Source organism: Capricornis sumatraensis, chromosome 21 (genome assembly GCF_032405125.1).
Source record: "Capricornis sumatraensis isolate serow.1 chromosome 21, serow.2, whole genome shotgun sequence".
NCBI lineage: Eukaryota > Metazoa > Chordata > Mammalia > Artiodactyla > Bovidae > Capricornis > Capricornis sumatraensis.
The window spans coordinates 28,430,531-28,453,368 of NC_091089.1; the positions used below are offsets into that span (position 1 = coordinate 28,430,531).

At 39.6% G+C, this 22,838-nt stretch overlaps 1 protein-coding gene across 1 annotated transcript in view; it reads right to left on the reverse strand.

The window, feature by feature from the left end:
- The window catches only part of DSG3 (desmoglein 3), a 32,312-nt gene extending 26,526 nt beyond the window's left edge, over positions 1–5,786 (reverse strand). The window contains exon 1 of the mRNA XM_068993652.1: positions 5,739–5,786. Within this exon, the coding sequence (XP_068849753.1) occupies positions 5,739–5,786 (48 nt within the window). The remainder of the gene's footprint in view (positions 1–5,738) is intronic.
- Positions 5,787–22,838: the final 17,052 nt, after the last annotated feature.

Consider the following 22,838-nt stretch of genomic DNA (forward strand, 5'->3'; position numbering starts at 1 on the left):
TTCATGAAATATATGTATGTATATAGGTTGGTGATACTATTTTTATAATTGGTTAGATGCAAGATTTTGTGTCAGATTAAAGAGATCAATAGATATGTATCAACTTTTTGAAATTAAGATTTTAAAAAATCCAGAAATATTTTAATAAGCTTCATGTTTATCAAGGAAAATTCCTTAATTGAGTGAAAATGATTTATGTTTAATTACTTAGGAAGTATTTAATTTAGGAGAGTTCAACCTTTAATAACTGATGTTTAGAGTAAATTCAATTTAGAAAATTAAGCCCTTTTTCAGAAGCTCATTTTAAGTACTGGGTAAGAGACAGTTTCTTCCCAGGTGGCTCAGTGGTAAAGAATCCACCAGCCAATGCAGGAGACGTAAGAGATGTGGGTTCAATCCCTGGGTTGGGAAGATCCTCTGGAGAAGGAAATGGCAATCCACTCCAATATTCTTGCCTGGGAAATCCCATGGACAGAGGGGCCTTGTGGGCTATAGTCCATGGGGTCACAAAGAGTCAGACACAACCTAGTCACTAAACAACAAGAACAAAGGTGCAGTTAAGTGTAGAAATACAAAACTGGACATTGGATGTTGAATCCCTCAATTAAAATCCTAGTCTCATGATGTACTAGCTGAAAAACTTGAGAACATTATTTGATTTTTCAGTTTCCTTATCCATAAAATAGGTATAATAATTCTACTCACTTTATAGGTATGTTGTGAGGATTAAATGAAAACAGGTCTAAAACACATAGATGAACCCTAGCCTGCAGTAACTGCTTAATAAGTGTTAATTACCTCTGTTTGGACTTAAAAAAGATGTAAAGAGCCACTGTGATATGATCTTTTATTATTATCACTTATGTCAAGGCACATAGAACTCTTTCTTGAGCCTCAGAAAGAGATAAGAACCAGTGTTCCACTGTCCAGTGGTGTGATTTGCCCCCTGTGCAACTCCAGGGGACATTGTTCACATTGTAGTTTATGTGAATATACCTCCTGGCATTGTGCAGTGTACAGCCTGGTCAACTGTGCAGTGGTCATACAAGGAACATGTGCACATTACACAGATTCAATTATTCATAGTATAATTATGGATAGTAAACAGTTGCCTGTGTAATTCTTGTAATGAACTTCACAAAGCAAGCCGTCTCCTTGGTGGTTTAGTTGCCAAGTTGTGTCCAACTCTTGCCCTAATTCTTGTAATGAACCTCACAAAGCAAACCCTCTCCTTAGGCTATCAGATTGACTCCTAACTGGAAAGGAAGAGCCAAAGGCTAAGAGGTTTATGAGAAGCATCATGGACACCAAGTCTTCTAGTTCTAAATGAAAACCGGTTTCGAGTATTAAGCAACTGGGAGTGGTAATTGATGGAAGTAAATAATTACATCTTTCCCAAGGTTTGCACGTCAGTAAGGGCTGGCTGGAATCGCTTGGCAAGGTTATTCTGATTTTAGAATTTTAACTGTTGGAGAGGTTCAGGAGGAAATTAATTTTCATATATTCACCAGAATTGGAAATTGGATTGCTTCATCAATGAAGAGAAGGAAGGATGTGTCGAAGATTTTCCTTCTGTTAAAAATCTGGGCCACTTAGCTTACAATTCTTTTCTTAACAATTTGCTTTCTGGATGTTCTGTAGCGAAAGTGGTTGAAGGGTGTTCTGCTGTATTTGGGGCTTCCCTCATAGCTCAGTCCGTAAAGAATCTGCCTGCAATATCGGAAACCCTGGTTCGATCCCTGGGTCGGGAAGATCCTCTGGAGAAAGAAATGGCAACTCACTCCAGTCTTCTCGCCTGGAGAATCCCATGTACAGAGGAGCCTGGCAGGCTACAGTCCATGGGATCCCAAGAGTCGGACACGACTTAGTGACTAAATCACCACCACTGCTGTATTTAGAACACATTCTAACTCAGAGCTTGGCATTTAAACTACTTTTCTTTTTTTTTCCAGCATGAACACTATTAATTTGTTTAAAACATCATGCTTTAAACATCTTTGGATTTCAAACGCTTGTATTAGTTTTGTAATGAGTAAATCTTTACATAATAATATTGTAACATGAAATTAAATGGCTTATTGTTTAGATGCTATAGGAGTGTTATTTGACAGACCATGTTTCAGATCTAATGGACTTTTGAAATACTGACCAGTAGTCTCCTTTGAAGACAAACATTGTTTTGAAAAGTTTAAATCTTTGAAGACAAGTATTTTTCAATCACAGACCCTTTCCCCAAAATATTTACTTGGTGTTGCGCAAAACAGATCAAGCAAACATGGGAAACAGATAAATGTTAAATTTTACAACATGCTGGTGTTCCTCACACAGTCCCCTCTCAATGAATCTAGAAGACTAAAGCAGTTAAAATTTGGGGTAATGCTCCCAAGTTTAAAATTTTGTTATTTCCCTATACCCACTATCATTTAAAATTCAGGTTTAATTTCTTTCTGTCAGTTTTCAAAAAATTAATCTCATAACTGTTTTTGATACACCCTTTCACTCAAGAAAAATGTAGGTTCTTGACATTAAAACTAATGTCGGTCGTTGTTTAAAATAGGAAGGCAGAATATTAAGGCGTTATCAAGTTTCATCTTTATTACTAAACCATTACAAATAATAGGAAGTAGAGTCCTACAAAGCACTTTATGTTTTCCGGAACACTTTTTTGCATTCATTGCTGTTTCATTTTTACTATGGTCATTCTCATTAGTCAGGGGGATATGATTATTCTTATTTGACAGCTGAGGAAGCAAAACCTGGAGTGAGTCAGTGGTACAGGCATAGACTGAAGTCTGTGATTTAGCTTTTATGTATTACCTCTCTAGGCAACCTTTGTATGGTCATAGGTTGGGGGAATTAACTCAAAACCTCCGAACAGGTCTTCCAACTTTCACACCCCACCCTTCAATAACAAAAGATGTACATTTCCACTCCACAATGCTTTTAGGAACATTGTTCTTTTCCCATCACCACACAATTTCGAAACTCTGGGTGGCTCCCCACTTCTAAAAGGATTTCACTACCCTTGACAGAATGCACTTTTCTGTTCGACCCTTATCTGCCATTCTAACGCACATCCGGATTCTCCAATGCAGCCAAACTAGCGTGTCCCTTACCCCTAGGCAAGCGCTGTAGTTGCACTTGCCTTTGCTCATGCTGGGCTGACGACAAAATATATGTCCCTGTGGCCCGTCTATATTTATCAGAGAGCAGCCCGAATCTCTCCTGGTCCATGAAGCCTGGTTTGCCTACCTCACTTAAAAAATTTTTTTTTTGATGTGGACTGTCTTTATTGAATTTGTTACAATACTATTTCTGTACTTTTTATGTTTTGGTCCCAAGGCATGCAGGATCTTAGCTTCCCAACTAGTGACTGAACCCACACCCTTTGGAAGGCAAAGTCTTAACGACTGGACCACCAGGGAAGTCCCTGCCTACCTCACTTCTGACTGACACTGCTTTCCATTAATGGGATTAAGAGTAGACCAGCACTGTCCAGTTGAAATAAAGTAATGAATCTGAATCGCAGTAACGAATCTGAATCGCATTATCGAATTTTAAATTTTTTAATATTCATATTAAAAACGGCTAAAAAGGTGAAATTAATATTTTCAACATATTTTTAATGAATGTACCCCAAATACTGTCATTTCAAATTATAGTCGACATAAAAATTATTGATGACATATTTTATGTTCTTTTTTGGGCTTCCCCTGTGGCTCAGTGGTAAGGAATCTGCCTGCAGTTCAGGAGACGCAGGTTCAATCCCTGGGTCGAGAAGATCCCCTGGAGGAAGGCATGGCGACCCACTCCAGTATTTTTGCATGGAGAATCCCATGAACTGAGGAGCATGGCAGGCTGCAGTCCATAGGGTTGCAAAGAGTTGGATGCAACTGAGCACATATGCATGCTTGTTATTTTTTTTTCATACAGAGTCTTCAAAATATAATGTATACTTTATGCTTAACAGCACATCTCAATACAGATCAACCACGTTTCATGTGGTTAATAGCCACATGTGGCTCGTGGCTACCATATTGGACAGAGCAGTTCTAGACCGCTTAGTTTAATAATTATATATGACATTATATTGTTGTGTAAATAACTTGTACGTTTTTGTATGTGAGCCTGTGCAATTTTCCTGAGGGAGCTTCCCCCATGACTAGGATTATAGAGGCACTGTGGTGGGGGTTATAGTTTAGAGAGGCCTCATTCAATCATTCATTTACCCATTCTTTGAATAATTGTGTGTCCACTGTAAGGGAGATATGATGGTAGGTGTTGGGGATGCAAAGAGGAATAGAACAGCCCTCGGTGTAAGGATCTTACAGCCACTCCAGAACCAGAAGGGTAACTGAAAGGGTACACATCAGAGAAGGGAAAGAAACCCCCCTAAGTATGTGGCAGTCTTAATTCTGCGGCAACACTATTCCGGCACACCCTGCCACACATCCCCTAGCTTCACAGGCTGGTCATTGGCTGGGACAGATGGCTTATCAGGCTACCTGCAGTTCATTTAGTTCAGAAATGACCATCTGGAAAGGCGGGGAAGTCATACAACTGCCAGATTTCTCTTTACAACATTCTTGGGTCAATTAAATTCATTAGATTGCCGAAACAATTAGTTACACTCTTATAATAGAAACAGACTCGAACAGAAGGGTGTGATACCAGTTTTCTGCTTGACCATTGCCATGACAGAGAAGGCTAAGAAATGCTGGCTAACAGGCAGTCTATTCGAATTTTAAGCATATTTAATTTTTAGAAAGTTCTTTCTTGAGCTCTATTTCCCTATAACTTCTTGAAGTTCAATTATCGCAATTTTTTAGATGAGGACATGAGGGAAACTAATGCTTAGGCCAACCCAACTTATTGTTGATAAAATGAAGAATTATTATTAGGGATTTAAAAAACATTCATTATGGTATATTTCACTATTTTGATATCTATGTGGAACTGATAATATTGTGACCAGTTTCTTCACTAAAACAACACAGTTAAGGAACACACTAGTTTGTAACATCTAGTCTAGTTCTTTGCTCTCCAGATTCCACTACTCTTTTATCCAGTACTATATAAAACTTTCCCAGTCAGTAAAAGTTTTACTTTTCTGGAAAACTGGCTTATAAAAGATTAGATATATTTTGCACATAATGGCTAAACATAAACATTCTTTTCTTAATAACCCTCCCAACTTCTCCAGAATCAAACATTGCTTTGATTTTAATTCAGTGGTCTTAGACTACTTAAAAACATGCAGGTATCAAGACCAGGCATGTACAATTCTTAGCCATGTGCTTGAGAGATATATATAACTTTGGGAAATAGACCTCGTTCTCTTTTATGTGTTTTACTTTGTGTAATAGAATAAAAGCCTGAACAAAAGGGTGAATAAAAGCATGACTTTAAAGAAAGTGAAGATACTGTGGAAAATAGACCTGCAATCAGGATTAATTAGTTCGCCAACTAAATATGCTAAATGGCGACTTTCAAATTCGTTTCTATCTGGCTTGGTTTTCCATGTGAAAATACAGCATTAAAAAAAACAAAAACAAAAACCAACAACAACAAAAGGGGGAAATTGGTAATCTTTGCAGTTTCATTTGCAGTTTGCAGTTTCTTTCCACTGAACTCTTTTTAGAATTTTTAATAGGGATTCAGCAATCAAATTAACATTCTCTAACAAGGAGGGAAACAGGGAAAGTTTGCAGTTATTAGGGGGGAAAAAAAGGACTTACCGTTAAAATGGCCAGAGCCCCTGTGGTTCTGAAAGGGAGCCAAGCCATGGTTTCTGATTTCCTTGGTAAACGAAGGGAGCTGCTGCTTTAGTCCTTCCAACCGTCGGCATACAATGTCTCAGGAAAGCCTTTTCTCAGCGCCTCTCCTGTGTTCAGGAGTCTGCAGATGGCCTGTTATGCAGATCCTCCCCACCCTAAACCGAGGATTGGTCTCACCAGAAACGCTTGCATCACTTTTGCTCCCAGGTAAAAACTTAGACACACCTCAATTCCTGAAGCAATGAAATCCTTTGTTGGAAGCTGAAAGAGAAGTTCACAGGCTAAAAACCAGTTCTAATAGGAAGGTACCAGATGAATAATAAATTAATCACAGTGTGGAAGGGCAAAAGCTAGCCTTGACTACACTGTAAAAGGATCTAGTTGGCTGGTTCTCATGGTGCCAATTAAAACTGAAAAGTAAAACAAAACATCCAAAATTCCCCCAAATCTAACTTGTGGAAGAGCACTTATTTTTAGCTTGAGTATATGTGAGTAGATTTAAAGTTGAGCAAAATATATTTTGGGGGCTTCCCAGGTGGCACAGTGGTAAAGAATCTGTCTGCCAGTGCAGGAGACATTGGTTTGATCCCTGAGTTGGGAAGATCCCCTGGAGAAGGAAATGGCAACCAACTCCAGTAATCTTGCCTGAAAAATCCCATGAACAGAGGAGCTTGGTGGGCTACAGTCCATGAAGATCTCAAAGTGTTAGACACGACTGGGTGATTGAGCACACACACACGAAATATATTTTAGGTGTTAAGCAATATATATTTTTTGAAAAAAACTGCAGATCTGAAGAAGAAAATCATCACATCAAGCAGTTGTTAATAATAGGTTTTGAGTGAAAACAATTAGAAATAAAATTAGACTAAACACAAATGGTGCCTTGGATATTTGAAATCTATAAACCAAGTGTTGCAAAATCAGGTATCTGATAATACTCAGTTGACATCTTTCTGTTGTATTTCTTTTCATTTATAAATTAAAAAAAAAGTAGTTTGCAGGGATTTCCTTGGTGGCCCAGTGGTTAAGAATCCACCTCGCAGCGCAGGGGACGTGGGTTCGATCCTAGGTTGGAGAACTAAGATCCCACATGCTGTGGTGCAACTAAGCCTGTGTGCCACAACTACTGAAGCCTTTGTGCTTTCAGCATTCCAGATTGTTTTTAAAGGTTTGGTAGAAGAACAATATTATCCTTATAAGTATTTATGCATCAGGTTTTGGAAGATTTTTAGTTTCAGAAAAACCATTTAATGAGAGTATTTCAGACAGAAAGGATTTCATAGTCAAGGAGTTGGGGAAAAACACCTTATAGGCAAAATGTTGTGCATTTGGGGGTTTTGTGTGTGTATTTTTAAAAATTTTGGTAAAGTATACATAATAAAATTTACTATTTTAACTATTTTCAGGTTATAGCTGAGTGACATTAAATGTATTCACATTGTTGTACAGCCATCGTTACCACCCATTTCCAGAAAAAAAATCTTGATTTTGTGATAAAGTTTTTGTAAATAAAGTTTTATTGGAACGCAGCCACTCCCGTTTGTTTATGTGTTGTAAATGGCTGACTTTGTGGTGAAAGGGAGGGGAGTTGAGAATGAACAGAGACTGTATGGCTGCAAAGCCAAAACTATTCAATACTAACTTATAGGAAATGGCTTCTCTGGTGGCTCAGATAGTAAAGAATCTGCCTACAAGGCAGGAAACTCAGGTTTGATCCTGGGTTGGGAAGATCCCCTGGAGAAAGTAATGGCAATCCATTCCAGTGTTCTTGCCTGGAAAATCCCATGGACAGAGAATCCTGGTGGGCTATAGTCATGGGCTTGCAAAGAGTCGGACACAACTTAGTGACTGAAGTTCCACCACCACCACCAATTTATAAGAAATGTTGGCTTTATTTATTTACTTTCAGAAAACACTTGATGACTGCTGACTAACATTGTATACCTTAAATAGCATTTGTGGCAAATCTGTTGGGTGTTGGTGCTAATGGAGGAACAATTAGTGAATCGTTTAAACTTAAAAAATTGGAAATTTTCCAAAGATCAGGTTTGATATCCTTTGTAGAATTCCTTATAAGTTTAATAATGTGTATTTTATTCACTTTTTGATTAGAATCATAAAGTGAGCAAATACTGAATCCTTACTAACATGGAAAGACTGAAGCACATGGCAAGTCTTTCTTGAATTAGGAAGTGGTTTCTCCATGACAGGACTAGCTAACAAGTTTAGGAGGATAGAAGCTGAGATGAGCTTTATTGAACTTACTACTGATTTGTGGAATGCAGAATTCAACAATTGAAATGTTAGTTACTTGTGAATTTAGCATCTGAATTTGTTTAACATTGGTGAGAGTTTTGGGTTTAGATGTATGTGTACTCGGGCCATTTTCTTATAAGATAATGAAAAGAAATACATATAAACTAGAAACTAGAATGGACTACCATAATATACTAGAACTTATTTTTGAATGAAGTGATTATGAATGTATTTAACTTTTTTCATTATGATTGTATACATTAAAAAAATTTTTTTAAGAGAGCATATTAGCTTTACAATTAGAAAAGAAAGTTCTTTAAAAATAATATGAGTACAGAAAGTCTTTATGTATAACATTCTAAACTTTGGGGCAGGGAAAAAGAGAAGAAATGAACTTCAGTTGCTTCCTTTTCTATAATATCTTGCAGTTTCTTCAAAGCAGAGTTAGTGGAGGATGAAGGAGCCTGTTACACTTCAATTCATGGGGTTGCAAAGAGTCAGACACTACTTAGAAAACAATTATTGTGCTAGAGACAAAAGAGATTTTTAAAATGATAGCAGTGAATTATGATATTCCTAGGAATACCCATAAATTGCATTGTGGACTAAATTCTAGATATGGCTCATTTTTTCCCCTCCTGATTTGCCTTTCCTAAAATTCTAGTTCTTTGACAATTTTAATTAATTAGGCTTAAAAATATTAATTATCACTTTGCTCTTTCCTCACCTAAACACAGGTTAAGGATTTAACTGGTACTTCATTTTTGTATTTTGAAATACCAGTATGTAAATTCTTGGTTGGGTGGTGAAAATAGAGTTATGGGCACCCTTGTAGGAGAGTTATATACCATACATAGCCTGATGCAGGCTAAGTTAAGGAAGGTTGTAGACAGGAAGGACAGATCCCGTTGTCCACTGGTAGGCAGACAGGCGGAGAAGGCAATGGCAACCCACTCCAGTACTTCTGCCTGGAAAATCCCAGGGACGGGGGAGCCTGGTGGGCTGCTGTCTATGGGGTCGCACAGAGTCGGACACGACTGAAGCGACTTAGCAGCAGCAGCAGCAGCAGCAGGCAGACAGGACTCCCCTAATCTTCTAGGTGCTCTAGATAATGCTTTAAGCTAGCACTTCTTTTTCTTTGCAGGATTGGGGAGCTCAGTAAGGTAATAAAACATCCTTGTATTGGGGCCACATTTACAAGGCGAGAGGAAGGTAGACTGAGGTTACCCCTGCTGGGTAGTGCCTTTGCCTTCTGGACTCAGCGTGTTTTCACTTGCTAATTTGTTTGTTTTTGTTTGTGAAAAGGAACGAAGGGAGGATTTTCCAGTGGTTTCTGTTGAGAGATTATGTTATTACTCTCCAGATAATGGCTTTGGAAGCAAGCCCCAACTTGAAGCTAGCTTTTACTCAAGAAGCTGAGATGAAAATGAGGGTCATAACAATAATAATCATAATCATTGAAAAGAAGCTTCATTGTACTTGTGTATTGTGCTTCATTTGATGCATTGTATTAAAAATATAAGAATGGAACAATAGATACAATGCATCATAGGTTAAAGAAGAAACTGTTCTTCAATCTGCTGAAGGCTGAACATGAAATAAGAAATGAAACAATAAGTATGAGTGTTTATTTAAGTGGCAGTGGCTTCAGAGGTTCCCATGATGTCCCCAGTGTTCCTAATTTCCTACAGTAGTTCTGTTATTCATCAAGTAGAGAACCTTAATAAGACGGCCTTCACTGGCAAGCCTTTACTGGTTTTTGCTTGTTTTGACTGGAAATGTATATAATGTATCTTACATGTCAGACATCACTACTTTTTGATATTTAATGGTTCTTGAATGTCCACCAATTCATGAATTAAAATATGAGTTCCACAAATTATGCATTAACAAATGTTACACACATCCCGAAATGGCCCGTCACTGTAGTGATCCATCACTTTTTGTTATTCAAGATAATGGGAATCATGCACTTCCATTAAGATCATCACTTGAAGACATCCAGAAATGTCAAAGAACGTCATAATTGTGCATTTGGAGAGAACAGCCTACAACTGTAAAAATCAGTGAAAATAGAGCTTTGATCTAATTAAATGGTACTCAACATGGTCACCATGGTTCTGTGATTCCTGGAATTCTTTCTTTCAAAAGATTTGTGTAATTTTTATTATATACTGATTTAAACTCAAACTTCAGAAGGGTAAATACAGGTGAACGTACATTTAAAAATTTTCACTTATGTCGTGAACCAGGGTCCACTTCTTTTGGGTTCGTTTAGTCTGATTAGGCAATTGCTTATTCATGGAAATATTTTTGTTAGGTAATAAAGAGTGAGAAGGGAGGAATTTTCCAAATGAACCTCATGTTCACTTCAACAGTGTGTTTCTTTAGAAAAAGCTTTTCTTTGGTTCTTGTGGTTGAGTGAGTGAAAGTCACTCAGTCATGTCCGACTCTTTGTGACCCCATGGACTATATAGTCTATGAAATTCTCTAGGCCAAAATACTGGAGTGGGTAGCCTTTCCCTTCTCCAGGGGATCTTCCCAACCAGGAACTGAACCCAGGTCTCACACATTGCAGGGGAATTCACTACCAGCTGAGCCACAAGGGAAGCCCAAGAATACTGGCGTGGGCAGCCTGTCCCCTTCTCCAGGGGATCTCCCTGATCCAGGAATTGAACCGGGGTCTCTTGCATTGCAGGCAGATTCTTTACCAACTGAGCTATCAGGGAAGCCATAAGGTGAAATCTACTTATAAGACCTGTTTTGAATCCATCTAGTTCCCTCCTTCTCTGGGCTTCCACACTTGCCAGATTCCTGGAATCTCTCAAGGTAGCTTAGGCAAGGGGCTTAGGACTCAGTTCCTGTTTCTTTCTCGCCTCTCACCCAATCTGCCTCTCAGTCAGCAACCTGCCTGCTATTTTTAAAAGGATTGCAGCTTGCAGTGTACTTGGAACAGGATCAAAACTGCCTGTCGTGGCTTCCAGGGAACTGCCTGGTCCTTTCCTTGTGTTCCTCTCCAGCCATATCGCATACTCCCTTCTTCTCACACGCACCTTCTTTTGTTCTTCGAAAATCGTCAACTCTTCCTGTCCTAGGTCATCACTCATTCATCAGGTGGTGGCTTCTGAGGCCTTCTCAGAGGGGTCCTTTCTTCCTCTTTCGTAGCATGGGCCTGCTCATCCCCATTATTTTATCCATCATCCCAATTTGCTGCGTAATGGGGCGTAATGGGGCTTCCCAGGTGGCTCAGTGGTAAAGAATCTGCCTGCCAATATAGAAGACACAAGAGATGCCAGTTTGATCCCTGGGTGGGGAAGATTACCTGGAGTAGAAAATGGCAACTTACTCCAGTATTCTCGCCTTGAAAACTTCATGACAGAGGAGCCTGGCAGGCTATAGGCCATGGGGTCACAAAGAGTCAAACATGACTGTGTGACTTAGTGCACGCATGCCCACACACACAGGGCTTAGTGTCATGTGTGCATTGTTATTTCTTATTTGGAATACTTATATGACCTTTCTCCACTTGACTGTGTGCTCTATAAGGAGGGATCATGTCTGTTTCATTTAATAGCATATTCCTAGCACTTTGCAGGGTGAATAAATGAACATATCTTTAAAAATTTTGTGCAAGTATGTCTGCTGGATCAAAAGGCATGTGTACTCCAGATTTTTAATAGCTCATCATCCCAGAAGGCTCTATCAATTTATGTTTCTACTGATAGTGTAAGAAATTATCTCTCCTTTTCCCCCTCCCCCTGAGGCATAACATTTATTATAGGTAATCCTTTTCTACTTCTTTTATGAGAAAATAGTACTCATATAAAATATATATTTTAGTTCTACTAGATTTTAGCTTTAAATCTCCTAGTAGAGTGAAACTCTCTCTTAGTAGAGCTAAAATATATATTTTTATATGAGTACTATTTTCTCATAAAAGAAGTAGAAAAGAATTACCTATAGTAAGAGATTTAAAGGGGGCTTCCCTGATGGCTCAGTGGTAAAGAATCTGCCTGCTGTACAGAAGACCCCAGTTGCATCCCTGGGTGGGGAAGGTCCTCTGGAGAAGGGAATGGCTACCCACTCCAGTATTCTCGTCTGGAGAATTCCATGGACAGAGGAGACTAAAGGGTCTCCATAGAGTCACAATGAGTCAGGCACAACTGAGTGGCTATACTCTTACTTCTACTTTCAAGAGATTTAAATGTGGTTCTTATAAATGCAAATAATAATTTATTGGATTATAATAAATTAAATGAAGTTAAGATTCTGAGTATAGCAATCTAAGAAACTGGAGCCAAAACTAAGTAAGTTCTGGATCTTGGTTTGATCCAAAAAACCTGATACCCCTCCTCAATCTAACCTCATCTGACCTTTTCAGGGGAGGTGACAAAATGATATGATTTTTCACCATCTCAGGTAATAAAATGATACAATTTGAAGAGATAGGACAATGAAATATGCAAAGTCACGTATTAATTTCCTATACTCCCTAGTTATTGTTAGACCCCTGTATTTGTATATTTTTAATATTCCTTTTGATAAAGAGCACATTTCACAGAAGTTTTCAAATATTTTTAAGTATTGTGAGGGCCATGACTTATGTATTTCTAGGAGTCAAATTGTACCAGTATCATTACTGGTAATTTCTAAGGAAGGAGAAATAATTTTTAGAATTTAAAGCTCAACCCAGGGACTTCCCTGGTGGTCCAGTGGCTAAGGCTCCATGCTCCCAATGCAGGGGGCCTGGGGTTCGATCCCTGGTCAGGGAACTAGATCCTGCATGCTGCACCTAAGACCTGGCACAGTCAAATAAATAAATAAATAAAGCTCAACCCACCACTCCACCCGTGGGAAGCAATATCATGTGGAATGTTCCACCAGCTTCTCAAACCACACGTCACAAGGCGTGGCTGCTGGTGGAACGGACACACTGCATCGTTTGCTGCAGCAGCTCCCTGCTCCCTGCTGTGCCTCAGATGGGCTCTGAAAACAGCATGGAACATTTGAGAAAATGATCTCCAAGGATTTTAGCAACGACTGTAGTTAAGAACTACTAGCTCTAATGAAGGAAGGATATTTACGAAAAATGAGCAGTCCATCACACTTCATTCTTCTGGGTCAAAGACAGATGTGTTTAATCTCTACAAAGACTCATGGGTTGCTGATATTTTACCTAGTGAGGCATCATCCACTGATACTTTTATGATTAGTAAGTTGCAAGGAAGTTTGGCAAACCTGTAAAACTTGCACAACGGATCATCCCGTGTATTTTAAGCATTGGGGTCCTGACTAGGAGCGACAAAACCTCCTGAAAAGATTAATGAGAGGAAAAAAATTGCAAGTGTATTTTGCTGCTTGTGTTTTTCAGGGGCCCGATAATTCTCGTATTGTGCAGATCAGTTTTACAGTCACATAAGACTTAGGAAGGCACCGAACTTCCTGTTCAAACACATGAGCATGTTTCTTCTGCAGTTTGGGACATGTCTAATTGGCCTTCTTTTGAATAAACACCATTATGCTATTTGCTGACATTAAGAAGAGGATCAGAATCCATTATGTACCTGAATAGGTAATAAATCTATGTCTTGTAGGAAAATGTTGCTTAGCCTATGGAATTTTGTTCTCTATTATTTCATGTTAACTTTTTTGAACATCATTTCAGTTTACTTTCCTTTATTGAAACTTCTGAAGATTCCTGTGGATTCACTTTAGCTGAGCATTTCTCAAAGCACAATCTTTACAGTATAGTTTTATGGTTTTTGACCCAGTATTGGCGCAGGTGGAGCCTATTTGGTTTTCTGGAAGGCTACACCTCAAGAGAGATTAACGTCGAGAAAACTCCACCTCTAGTCTCCCTTGTTCTTACAGCACGCTCATGAGTCAGTTTGGGCTTCATTTTTGAAGCCTTAGACACACGGCCAATTTTATGGATGTTTGTACATGTTGATTAACTTGTGCAACATGGTGACAATATTAATCTTTAGTTCTCTGCATGAAGTCATGTTTGACAAATTTTCGGAACACCTTTTTATTCCTTTAGACTTTGAAGTGATGTAGTGTGTACTAATTTGGATTGGTCAGCCTGCATCGTAAGGAAGAATTTAGAGCTTAAGAAATTTTATCTCCAGTTACTCCAGGTTTCACTATGGTCAGTTGGTCTGTAGAAGTTTCCTGTTTTGGGGGCCACCTTTCAATGATTTATATTTTTCAAGGAAATTATCCATATCTTCTAGCATTTCATCCATATCTTTTATCTGTATCTTCTAGCGTCTTCAAATTTATTAGCACACATTTGCATGTAGTGCTTATCTTAGAAATTTTAATATGGATTTTTATATAATAAGTTAGTAACTTTTTTTTTACCCTAGTAGTAAAAAAGGACCTAGAAAGTGAAATAAGAATCTATTCAGACTCTGAGAAACTGTAAAATATTTGCAAGTAACTTTCTTAAGAATGATTAGAAGACTGTTAGTGAAGGGTATAAAATAAGACCTAAGTAAATAGAAAGATATTAATGTGTTCCAGGATGAAATTAATTACTGTGTCAATTCTTTAGAGATAAATTCTCAATGCAGTTCTCAGACTTGATCCATAGTCTGTGTGAAAGATGGAGGTGGAGAAAGATGAAAAAAAATGTAAAGTCTGCATGGAAGAAAAATATATATCCCCACCAGCCAATTAAGAATGATTAACAAGAATATTGTGGGAAAACTGGACAGCGATAATGTAAAAGAATGAAATTAGAACATTTTCTCACCCCATATATAAAACTAAATTCAAAATGGATCAAAGACCTAAGTGAAAGACCAGAAACTATAAATATCCTGGAAGAAAACATGGACAGAACACCCTGGGACACAAATCATAGCCATATTTTTTGGGGTCTATCTCCTAATCCAAAGGAAATGAAATAAAAATAAACAAATGAGACCTCATTAGACTTAAAAAGTTTTGCACAGCCAAGGAAACCCTCAACAAAACAAAAAGACAACCCACTGAATGGGAGAAAATACTTGCTAAGGGGTTAATATCCAAAATATATAACAGTTCATACCAACTGAACATCACAGGAAACAACTCAATTAAAAAATGGACAGAAGACGTAAATAGACATTTTTCCAAAGAGGACATACGGGTGGCCAACAGGTATGTGAAAAGATATTCAATTTCACTAGTCATCAGGGAAATGCTAATCGAAACTACAATGAACTATCACCTCACACCTGTCAGAATGTCTGCGTTCATAAAGAACACAACAAATGTTGGAAAGGATGTGGAGGAAAGGGAACCCTCATATACTGTTTATGGGAACATAATTTGGTACAGTCACTGTGAAAACCAGTATGGGAGTTTCTCAAACAACTAAAAATAGAGCTACTGTATGACCCAGCAATTCCACTGCTGGGTATTTAGCTGAAAACAAAAACAAAAACACTGACTCAAAAAGCTACATGGCAGCGTTATTTACAGTTGCCAACATATGGAAGCAAACTAAGTGTCCATTAAAGATGAATGACTCGGGACCTGCCTGGTGGTCCAGTGGCTGAGACTCTGCTCTCAGTGCAGGGGCCTAGGCTCCATCTGTGGTCAGGGAACTAGACTCCACACGCTGCAACGAAGACCAGGCATGGCCAGATGAATAAATTAAAATAAATATTAAAAAAAGGCGCATGGACAAAGAAGAGTAGTATGTATAATATATAATATATATATTATATATATATATTATGCAATATATAATATATTAATAGTTGAGGATTCATATTCTCCAGACACCATCTCCTATCTCCCAAACTAGCCTGTGCTCTGGGTCTGCATTCCCACACATGGGTTGTTGTTGTTTAGTTGCTCAGTTGTGTCTGACTCTTTGGGGCCCTCATGGACTATAGCCTGACAGGCTCTTCTCTTCATGGGATTCTCCAGGCAGGAATACTGGATTGGGTTGCCATTTCCTTCTCCAGGGGATCTCTCCTCTCTCCCTGACCTAGGAATCAAACCCACATCTCCTTCATTGGTGAGTGAGTTCTTTACCCCTGAGCCAATGGGAAAGCACATGGGTAGGAATTTCTTAAAGATTATCCTGAAATGTTTGCTTACATGTTGATCCCTCTTACTAGTCTGTAGCATTCCCAAGGGTTGGAGCTGTGTCTGGTACCTCTTTGTAGCCCCCATGCCTCACCTGTCCATGCCAGATATTAAGTGCTTGTTGAATTGAAAGTGTGAGCAAAACGTGCATTAGGAATCCTGCCTCTGAGTGTTACACTGAAAGAACAGATATGGGAATCCTGGGAGAAAGTCTGAGATCAGGGTCAGAGAGTCCAGGTCAGACTGTGGGCACCTTTCAGTGTCTGAAAAAGTTCTTGTTATGCTCACAGTCAGGTCTAAGGGAGATGAAGTCATAATAAAAAGTCAAGGGGTTTGCATTTTTGACTAATATGAGAAAAACAACAAAAATGGAAATGGAGTACAAATTAGGAACAAGAGCAGGCAACTAGTCAGTTTAACAAGCTCCAAACCAGGAAATGACTGTCTATCCTAGAACAAGGATTATGTCTTCTCTGTCTTGTGTCGGCTTCCTGGCGAGGAGGTCATATCATAGATCTCACTGTGGCTGGACCAAGGGTGAAGGGGTGGAGAAGTCAGGGTGGAGGAGTCGGGGTGGAGGAGTGGGAGGCGTGTGTGTGTGTGAGTGTGTGTGTGTGTGTGAGTGTGTGTGTGTGTGTGTGTGTGTGTGTGTGTGTGTGTGTCTGAGCTTCCAGAGTATGACAGGCTCCTTGGGGCTAGGGAACCCAGCATCCGCTCCTGATTGCCTTTCAAGGCACATCCCCTTTCCAGTTTGCCTGTCTGGATGTAGCTTGCTCTTTCCATTCCTAATTATTATTCCCTTTCCCTCTCTCTCATCCTTTTACTTCCTGCTCCTTCAGCAGTGCCCCACCCCCACCCCATTCTTTCTTTTCTTTTTATTACTTTTCCCTTTCCATACTACCTCTGGGCAAAGTGTAGATCTGAAGTTTGTGTTCCTCTGTTTATCAGAGGAAATTTTATGTTCTGTATTTTCGCTCTAAAAGGTAAATGCCCTCTCTTCCAATTTTTTTCCCACTCTTAAAAAAAGAAGATCCAACTAATAAAATTGCTCAGTATTTATTGGGACTTGATTAAAACCCATTCTGCTAGAACTTGAGGAAAAGCAAGCTTCTGTGTGTGTGGAGGGGGGAGTGAGCTTGTGGGAGCGTATGCACTGAGTCTGACCACCCCACTTCAGCCCACCAAGAAGGGGAGTACGCAGAAAGGGGAGGGGTGACACATAATCTCAAGGAATTCTGAAGCTTTTTCAGAAAATTTATCCCTCGGGGAACAACAGTTCATTGCTCTCCAAGAGCCTTCATTCCTAATTTTCTCAGCTGACCATAAAACACCCTGGAAATTGCGTACCTGGGGCTTTACTCACAAAGGGGATTCTCTGTAATTGGTTTCTTCTTGAACAAGTGCCTGGAGTGCCTCAGGTCACTCTCCTTTTACGGAAGGATTTAGTATCTATAGGGATTATCTTGTTAAGTGAGACCAGATGCTATCTGGGCAATTTCATACCCAGAAATATGTGTTGTCCAGGAAACTCACATTTTGAAGGTGAAGCCTGTGAAGCCCAGAGAGGTAAGGGACTCGCCTTTCACTGCATGGTTCCTGAGTGGTGAAGACCGAGCAGCAATCCCATATCCAGGTTAGGTTGACAGGATCCCACTGGGCAGGAATTATAGGTACCTGTTTCATCATCTACAAATGGCAAGCTATATCATGCTCCAAAAGCGGAAGATAGTCAGAGTAGGGTTTGCTAGGTTCAATGTAAATGAATGAAGACAGGATATACCTAAAACCTACATGGAGCCTTTCTTTCTTCCATGTGGATGAACTGTCTTTCCCTTGTTGCTAATTCAGTAAGTTGTGTCTGATTCTTGTGACCCCATGGACTGCAACACACCAGTTCCTCTGTCCTCTACTCTCTCCTGGAGTTTGCTCAAACTCATTTCCATTGAGTTGGTGATGCTATCTAACCATCTCATTGTCTATTACCCCCTTCTCTTGCCTTCAATCTTTCCCAGCATCAGGGTCTTTTCCAGTGAGTCAGCTCTTCACATCAGGTGGCCAAAATATTGGAACTTCAGCTTCATCAACAGTCCTTCCAGTGAATATTCAGGACTGATTTTCTTTAGGAAAAACTGGTTTGAGCTCCTTGCAGTTCAAGGAACTCTCAAGAGCCTTCTCCAGCGCCATAATTCAAAAGCATCAATTATTCTGTGCTCAACCTTCTTTATGGACCAACTCTTACATTCGTACCTGACTACTGGAAAAATAATAGCTTTGAATATACATGATCTTTCCTCTGGCTTCCCAGGTGGCTCAATGGTAAAGAATCCGCCTGCCAATGCAGGAGATGCAGGAGGCTCACGGGCTACAGTCCACGGGGTCACAGAGTCAGAGATGACCAAGTGACAGCACGCACACCCCTTTCCTTAGTAACCACTATAATAGGCTTTTGGTCACTGAGGATTGCTGAGTCCTCATTTTACAAACTCTAGTCCTCCAGGGATTTGATGACTTGACTTTCCCAGTACTCTCTAGGAAGAGGTATTCTGTAAAAAGATTTACCTACTGCTTATCTTCAGATGATGTGAATAATATTAAAGGGACTGAAGCATCTCTCACCGGCACAACTTTTGCTCTGCTCCAAGAGGCACTGTCCTCTATCTGTCACTCTTACTCCCCCATTCCTACCTCTTAATCCCTTCCTGTTTCTCCTTAAATCTATTCCTAAAATTCAAACATTTGAGACTAAAGAAGCTTAAGATGATCTAGTCTAGTGGTATTCAAACTTCTTTTAACCATGGTCAAAAATAAGAGTTATGTCAACAACCAATAAATGTGTACTCTGCCTCTGTGTGATATACTCTCCTATTTCCTTTTCTTTTATGTTCTATCTAATTCCGTAAAAATATTTGTCTAGATAGGCATGCTGAATTGACATCGTGACTCCTTATTGGGGGAGTGTGACCCACAGTATTAAAAACACTGTGTGTGTCAGTGCTCAGTCGTGTCTGACTCTTTGCGATCCCATGGATCGTAGCCCACCAGGCTCTTTTGTGCATGGAATTTTCCAGGCAGGAATACTGGAGTGAGTGCCATTTCATCCTCCCGGGGATCTTCTCAATCCAGGGATTGAACTTGAGTCTCTTGCGTCTCCTGCACTGGCAGGCGGATCCTTTACCATTAGTGCCACCTGGGAAGCCTGATAAAAAAAACACTGGTTTAATCCAATTCTCTAATTTTACAAATAAGCAAAGTAAGTTGAAAAATTTAAATGACTTGTCCAAGAACTGAATCCAAATATGAATAGAATTCTGAGACCTGTTGTGAGAGCTGCAAATCTTGGAACGTACAAGTTTAATAATATCTCTTCATGATTTTTCTTGTAGAAACATAGATCCTCCCATAACCTACAGCTACTAGAAGAGACAGTTTTGATAACAATGTTAACTGAATAAGGATAATTCAGTCAATGAGTATACATTCCACATATATGGAATATATTTATATTTAATGTAATACACATTACATTACATATACCAGGCACAATGTACCAGGCACAATTTAAACTAAGCCTTAAGATACAAAGATTAATGAGATAATGGTGGAGTCTTGGATCAAAGTGTATCCATAGGCATGGAAAGCATTGAGCTAATTCAGTCCATGCTGTGAAAGTTTTTACATGACTAATTGGTCATGTGAAATTGACAGATATTTAATGAATGCCTACAAGAGTGACTGTATTTTCTAAAACTCAGTTTAGTCTAACAAGAATGAGTATATAAGGGGGCAACAGATATATGATTTTAAGTTAAGACTAAAAGAACTGGTGATAAATATGAATCCATCTTAGAAATCCAGAAGGCATGGTTACTGTTATTATTGTACTCAACCCTAAGAATCACCAGTTATTCCAGATTTCAAAACTCAATATAAAGCAATGTTCATTTTGCCCAGATTTTCCAGCTGACAACGTGATGGATGTTTTCTAAGTTATCCCTGCTAATCAGTCTGTCATGGAGCTTAGTGGCTTCAATTTCAGGTACCATTTCTCAGCCCTTCTTTTCCTGTTAAGCTACATACTTTTCTGTCTTGTCAAGTACTTTGCCAAAACATGCAGTGAGCTGAACACACCCTTATCTTCAGAGAAAGGACATCCCTTTCGATTCCTGAGAAACCACAGTTGCTAAGCCAGTGGGATTTTCTGTGGTCTTTGCTTGCCTCCCTTCTTCTCTCTCTAGAGGAGGGAGAAGCATGGAGGCAGGAATTCAGGAGGAGTCTGATGCCCTCCTGACCTGGATCCTCCTGTCTGAGGAAGCCTGTGGTGCAGGCAGAAAGGAACTGTTGACTTGGAGAGAGAGACTGGGAGAGGCCGGAGTCAGTGGAGGGTATGTGTCCTGTTCCCTCTAGTTCTTGCTGTCTCTCTCTGATTCTCATGCTTTTTTCCTCTTAGCAGTAAACATGACTCCTCAGAGCCTCCCGTCAGAAAATCTGAAGACAGAGAGGAAGGCATTAACGCCCTAAACTAGTTGATTACCAGAATATGGTAAAGGATTTAACTTTCTTTCTTTTTTTTTTTTTTCATTTCTATAGATAATCAGTTTTTCACTGATAAATTTTATGAAACTGCAAGGGGTGGGAAAGTGTTAAGCTTCTAGTTAACTGTTTTAGTGCTTCTGTGTGGTTTGGTCCAAAAGTACTGCTGGATTTTAGTAGTTGATTGGAAGCATCTTGATTCTGCTCTGTATGAATATGAAGATTATGCCCTGTGTGAATAGGTAACAGCCATCAGAAACAGCTAATGAATCTTGTTAGCTTGTGACACTTGTCTGGGGTTTGCACTTCAGCCTGTAACTGTTGGGAAAGCAATGACTGTAGAGGCCAGGTTTGCTCATGGGTCCAGGTCTTCCATTCTCTCTCTTCAAGAGTTGAACCTTTTGTCTTCATTTTTCAATGTTACTTATCACAGTATCTTCTCTCAGTATCTCAGTGCAGGTGAAGCAGAAGATATAAATGCTCCAAGTTGAGGGAGGCAGGATGAGAGGGGAAAACATTGGTTTGAAACAGTGGAAATGAAAAGTAACAGGGAATAGGCTAGAACTTGATTGAAATCTACCAATTGTGAAAGATTAGTCAGGGTTTAATGCATTTTGGGTGGGGTAAAAAATCTCAAATTTCTTGAAATTAAGAACAAAGATAAGTAATAAGTGCCATCCTGGGATGGGATTTACTATCATCATGTCAGGTCATGTCTGTCCTGTTTTTATTGGGAATATTTTTTTTCTCTGTAAAGCACATACTTAATCTGAGGATCCTTTCTGATGGATGGCTAACCTAGTTCTGTCAGTCCGCCCACAGGTGGTACCTGGGCGTGCCGGTGTGCATTGTGGTTCAGACTTTCTTATGACTTTTTTGGGGGAAGAGACGTTTTTCCGGGTTTAAATTCTTAAATGATAATTTGGTACTTTCTTAGAAAATTGTAACCCATTATTTTGGTTGTAGGGTTATATGTACATCAGTTCAGTTCAGTTCAGTCGCTCAGTCGTGTCTGACTCTTTGTGACCCCATGAATCACACTTAGCACGCCAAGCCTCCCTGTCCATCACCAACTCCCGGAGTTCACTCAGACTCACGTCCATCAGGTCAGTGATGCCATCCAGCCATCTCATCCTCGGTCGTCCCCTTCTTCTCCTGCCCCCAATCTCTCCCAGCATCAAAGTCTTTTCCAATGAGTCAACTCTTTGCATGAGGTGGCCAAAGTACTGGAGTTTCAGCCTTAGCATCATTCCTTCCAAAGAAATCCCAGGGTTGATCTCCTTCAGAATGGACTGGTTGGATCTCCTTGCAGTCCAAGGGACTCTCAAGAGTCTTCTGCAACACCACAGTTCAAAAGCATCAATTCTTCGGTACTCAGCCTTCTTCACAGTCCAACTCTCACATCCATACACGACCACAGGAAAAACCATAGCCTTGACTAGACGGACCTTAGTCGGCAAAGTAATGTCTCTGCTTTTGAATATGCTATCTAGGTTGGTCATAACTTTTCTTCCAAGGAGTAAGCGTCTTTTAATTTCATGGCTGCAGTCACCATCTGCAGTGATTTTGGAGCCCGAAAAAATAAAGTCTGACACTGTTTCCACTGTTTCTCCATCTATTTCCCATGGAGTGATGGTACATAGATCAGGGCTAACATATTATTTATAGACAGCAGGAGAAGGGGGCAACAGAGGATGAGATGGTTGGATGGTATTAACGACTCAATGCACATGAGTCTGAGCAAACTCCAGGAAACAGTGAAGGACAGGGAAGCCTGAGGTGCTGCAGTCCATGGGATTGCAAAGAGATGGACACGACTTACTGAACAACAATAACAAGAGTAAGGAAAATAATCAATGGTGCACTAATAGCAAAAAAAAAAAAAAAAAAAGGCTTAAACTCCTAACACTGACTTTGGTTTGATTTCATTTCTATTCCTTGTAAATGTAGAAAACATGTTATTCTCAAGGTGAAAGGCTTAATCTTGTGTCCATGTTCTGCTCCTTCTGCCGATGGTCCTCCAGGGAGAGCTGCCTCATTTCCAGGGCCTTGACAGGCTTGATGTCTTTAGCTTATGGTGCCATCTTTGGGAGAGAGCTGGCATAACTGCTTGCCACCACTGGCTGATGATGTGAAATGCACAAATTCAAATAGGATTTTGAATTATTCAGTTAGCCCCAGGAT